The sequence below is a fragment of the Lolium perenne genome, chromosome 4 (assembly GCF_019359855.2).
Source record: "Lolium perenne isolate Kyuss_39 chromosome 4, Kyuss_2.0, whole genome shotgun sequence".
NCBI classification, from domain to species: Eukaryota; Viridiplantae; Streptophyta; class Magnoliopsida; order Poales; family Poaceae; genus Lolium; species Lolium perenne.
This window is the reverse complement of record NC_067247.2, coordinates 54,404,767-54,409,216: the sequence shown is the minus strand read 5'-3', so window position 1 is coordinate 54,409,216 and position 4,450 is coordinate 54,404,767. Positions and strand designations below refer to the sequence as shown.

General features: G+C 50.4%; 1 protein-coding gene across 1 annotated transcript; it reads right to left on the bottom strand.

Annotated features, from left to right (window-relative positions):
- Nucleotides 1-396: 396 nt before the first annotated feature.
- LOC127292574 (probable ribose-5-phosphate isomerase 4, chloroplastic) lies at nt 397-3,837 on the bottom strand. Its single transcript, XM_051321996.2, has 9 exons — nt 3,595-3,837; nt 3,353-3,480; nt 3,143-3,212; nt 2,954-3,061; nt 2,581-2,676; nt 2,421-2,477; nt 959-1,076; nt 817-883; nt 397-694 (listed from the first exon to the last, which is right to left on the bottom strand). The coding sequence occupies exons 1-9, from the start codon at nt 3,778-3,780 to the stop codon at nt 619-621; spliced, it is 906 nt and encodes a 301-aa protein (XP_051177956.1). The 5' UTR covers nt 3,781-3,837; the 3' UTR covers nt 397-618.
- Between the last annotated feature and the right edge of the window lie 613 nt (nt 3,838-4,450).

Below are 4,450 nucleotides of genomic sequence, written 5' to 3'. Positions count from 1 at the left end.
GCGATTTGCTTTTATTTTATTTTTCTGTTTCTTATTTGTCTTTTATTTGTTGCATTACACTTTTATCTAGTCAATTACACTTATTTTGTTTCTGCTGCACTTTGTTGTTGTGAAGACATGATTCTTCTCACACATTGGTCATGTCTTGTTACATGATGTACCCTGAAGATAAAAATTCCTCTAATAATGTAAATGATTTGCGCATGAGATCTTTTAGATCCACACATTGGTCATCTCTTGTTACAATCTTCTTATAAGTTTGTTTGGTACATGCACAGAGATATATAGTTTCAATTGTGAAGACATGTAGGCATTTTACTTCGAAGGCCATATGCTCGCTGGCGAGCCCTTGTCTTAATGCCCACGAATTAAAATACTTCCATCACATCACAAACATATGTAAACATGTAATTTCGAATCATAGAACAATTTTCAGGGTGCCAAACTGACAATATAGTCAGTAACTCCAGATCTGAGAATATCTGCATACATCTGGAGGGGAAAATGTGGACATGTAACACAGAGAATAACTATCGCACGATTCCCTCGTTGCATTCCAGTAGACTCTGCTGTCAAACCGTTGGGGGAAATGGTGGCTCTGTAATTTAATTGGTAGACTTATGTGTTTGGTATCACCGATGATTTCCGATTCAGGACCTGCACTTCCCCCTTCGATGCAACGACAGCATACGACCTGCATGTAAAATATTGCAATGTCTCAGAAACTGCGGTGCATAACCACATATATTAGTAGCTATATATTTTTTAAACATGATGGTTAATGACTGCATTTTACTATATAGTTTGTCTACTCACGTAGTGTTGCAAATTATCCCATGGTCCACAACGCCTGCGATGTTCTCCAAGTCTTCTGCTACCTTTCCTGCAATGTGACCAAAGCAACCAGCTAAAACTCCATTGAATAAACAATTGCTGAATTGTCATCTGAAATTCATACCAAGATCCTCGATGGGGGTCGTGAAGATAACATCAAGGATGTGATAGCCCTCCTTGGTGACCAACGGAAAATCGCCTCCCGATGGGCCGGCAGTTCCAATTGATGGCCTCCTCCAAACCTTTAGGTGTCACGAAAGGGAGATGAGTGGAAACTTTTCTTTTCGCCAGGCCAGAACAAACAGTGGGAGGTGCAGGCTGTGATTGGAAGAAAAACGCTTCGTCCCCGTTCGTCCCCGCGGGCGGACTCGGGGCGACCCACGCAACCCTAGCGTCTAGGCCCGCCTCTCCTCCTCCCCCACCGCCGCCGTCGGCGCAGGCCGCCGGGTAAAGCCCGCGCGGTGCCGGCGGCGGCGGCCATGCCCTTACCCGCGCGCATGGTGTGGAGGCGCGGGGGCTCCCTCATCCGGCGGCGGTGCGCTTTGGTGGACCAAGTTCCGGCGGCGGCGCTCCTCAGGTGGCGCAGCTCCGGGTGGGTCGACGGCGGCGGCGCGGCCACTTGGCAGCGGGGCGGCGCGGTGGCCAGCGGCGGCGCCTCCTGGCCCAGATCTGGGCCCTTTGGGCTCCATCTGGGCTTGGAGGGGCCAGATCTGGTGCGTCTGCTCCCGGCGGCCGATGGAGATGCTCCGGCTGAGGACGGTTAGGACGGCGGCGCGCGGACTGTAGCGCGGCCACGGGAGCTTCACGAGCCCGCCGGGCTCGGCCGGGCCAGAGGGGCCTGGTATGCTCCTGTAGCTGCGTCCGGTCTGTCGCCGCAGGTTGGCGGTGGAGGTTGTGCCCTCCCGCGTGGCTGCTGTCCAGACCCTCCTAGGCTCGGGATGTCTCCTCCCGGTTTCTTCGGTCGTTGTCTTTGGGCCACGGTGAGACGGCAATGGTGATTGCAAGATCGTGGTGGCGCGCGTTGGTGGACGGCAAGATTGGCGGGGCGTGATGGAGTGTCCGGGTCGTGGTTCTTTGGGGGAAGGGAGAAATCCTTGTCGGATGGCCGACACCGACGCGGTGACGCTCGCGGGCGCCGCCTTCCTTCTTGAGGGGCGTCGGGGTTCCCCCTACCCACAACCCTCCCGCATATCGGGGGAAACCCTAGGATTTGTCCGGGCAGCAGCGTCGTCATCATCGCATCCCTTCTTGAAGGTGCTGCTTTGGTATGCGGCGCTTCGGAGGGCCAAGATTGTGGTGGGAATTCTCCGGAGGGCGCAGCGGTTGCGGATCATCACTGTTTTCGTCGATCCGGCTTTGTCGACGTTGTTTTCCTCTTTTCTTCTTCTTATGTTTTCTTTTGGGCTTTGATGTGCTGTTTGCCCCAGCGGTGGTCTCTATCTTGTATCGGTGTTGCTATATTAATATAGCGGGGCGAAAGCCTATTTCGAGGAGAACAAACAGTGGAAAGGTTTCAGATTCAGAAATCTGGCAGCTGCTCCGAGTATAAATTTTGTAAATAATTATCAGATTGATGAGGGGCGCACCTCTGCGTCGCCAAGGAATAAGTCATCAATCTCTTCAGCAGTGTCAATCCAGTTTCCCTGAAATGAGCTGCTCTTCTTTTAATTGATATTACAGAAAACTGAACTTTTTAAACATAAAGAAAAACTGAACTATAGTGGGAGAAGATAAGAGGTTACTTACACTTTTGATCAAAACTGGAATGGAACCCTCGACGCTATTCACATATTTGTCTTTGTCAATGATAAAGGCCACCTTGCCAGCTGATTTAACAACACCCTGTGGATCCAGACCAATCAACATTTGCATATAGGAAGATGAGACAATCATATATACTGATATAACAAAAGTATCTGCAGTGATAATAATATCATATTGTTTTTTTTTGTTCCAGAAAACAGAGACAATTCCATTTTGATGAACTTACGATGCTGCATACTTGTTCAATTTATTAGGAAACAAATGGAAATGTGATGCTTTAGACACTAGACAGAAGTCACGTAGCCTCAGTGAAAGCCTGAAAGGGTTAACAGAGTTTCTGAAAAAACCTGCCCACCTTCTCCTGGATGAAAGAAGGCTCTCCAGTCTCGATTTTCCGGCGCCCAATGACGGCAGCAAGTGTGCCCTCTTCAATAATGTCAGCATCAGTGAAAGCAAAATCAATCTATAAGTCAGTGAGCATGGTTTCAGCTAAAATTCTGTTTCTTGCCTGCAAGATTCACAGTTGTGACAGAATTGCGCCTACCTGGGGGCCTTCCTCGTTGCTGCTGATCTTTATCCCCGCTTTCTCCGCCTCACTTGCACAGGTCGCAGACCTGGCTGATCAACCCCACCAACCGATCAGACGCGGATCGATCAGAGCAAGCAAACACTGATATACTATGAATTGGAGCTGTGCAGAATGTGAACCATGGAACTATTGTCGCGAACCTGAAGCAATTGAAATAACACTTACGAGGGTACCCCGATGATGCCAGTCAGTGAGCCTCGCCGGAGGCGCGTGCCAAGGTACTGGACGGCGAGCCCCGATGCGGCACCGGAGCCAAGCCCGACCACCATGCCGCTTGTCACGAACTCGTCCACCTGAATGTCACAGAACACGAGAGCCTCAGCACTGGAGATGAAGTTGCCGTGAAAACTGTCGAACGGGTGGGCGGCACCGCGGCAGAGCACCGGCGAGCCTAGCTCCCTTATTACCGTGAGCTTGGCGGCGTCGAAGAGGTGGACGACGTCGGCGTCGGCGGAGGCGGCGCAGGCGACCGCGCGCCCCCGGGGACGGCATGCGGCGGAGGAAGGAACGGCGTGGCGCTGCCTCAGGCCCCAACGCTGGGGAAGCCGCACATGCGAGCTTCCTGCTACGCTTGCTCTGGCGACTGCCTCCATGACGAGTGGCAACGACTGGCGCAGGCCTCTGAGCTCGAGCGTCGTCGATTTCGAGGATAAGATAAGGAAGGTGATGGTGCACATGCGCCACGATAACAGCTAGCGGTAGTTTTCAAAACCGAGGCATCGCTGAATGTAAAATTCTGAATCTGCAGCTAAACAGGGAGAGGGGAGGGAGGGCCTGCAAGGAACGTAGGAAAAGTCTAATTTATCTTACGGCGCAAAATATAATCATATTTTAAAGTTCAAAACCATTAAAAAAAAGTCATTGCATGCATATCATAGTTCGCTTTTCCAAGAACAGGGAGTTCTCGAGAGGTGCCTACGTACTTTGCCTACAAACATAAGCTTCGGTGCTCAATTGGGACTACATGTGCCCACTCAAACTTCCTTAGGTTTGAGGCCCGAGTAAAAGAAAAGCCATTCACTGCCCTTCTCTGTTATCTTACGTTCCATCCGTTATAACGAGGTTTGGTCACAAGACCAACACTCAATTATCATTCCTTCAAAGATTCTAAAGTTGTCATTTTACAACACAAAATGGAAACGTTACGGGCTCCCACCCGCTGACTCCACCATAGAATACAACCCAACTAAACATCTGAGGAAATGCGAAAGAAACGCAACTGAGTTGATTTTCTCGTCTTATTCCATGTTCTGTTGTCGGCTT

Excerpts from the sequence above, each read along its gene's own strand:
- LOC127292574 (XM_051321996.2), bottom strand. The coding sequence starts at position 3,780 with ATGGAGGCAGTCGCCAGAGCAAGCGTAGCAGGAAGCTCGCATGTGCGG. Across the intron at positions 2,677-2,953 it reads CTTCTTTCATCCAGGAGAAG|GGTGTTGTTAAATCAGCTGG; the intron begins GTGGGCAGGTTT and ends CTGGATCCACAG. Across the intron at positions 2,478-2,580 it reads TTCCAGTTTTGATCAAAAGT|GGAAACTGGATTGACACTGC; the intron begins GTAAGTAACCTC and ends AGCTCATTTCAG.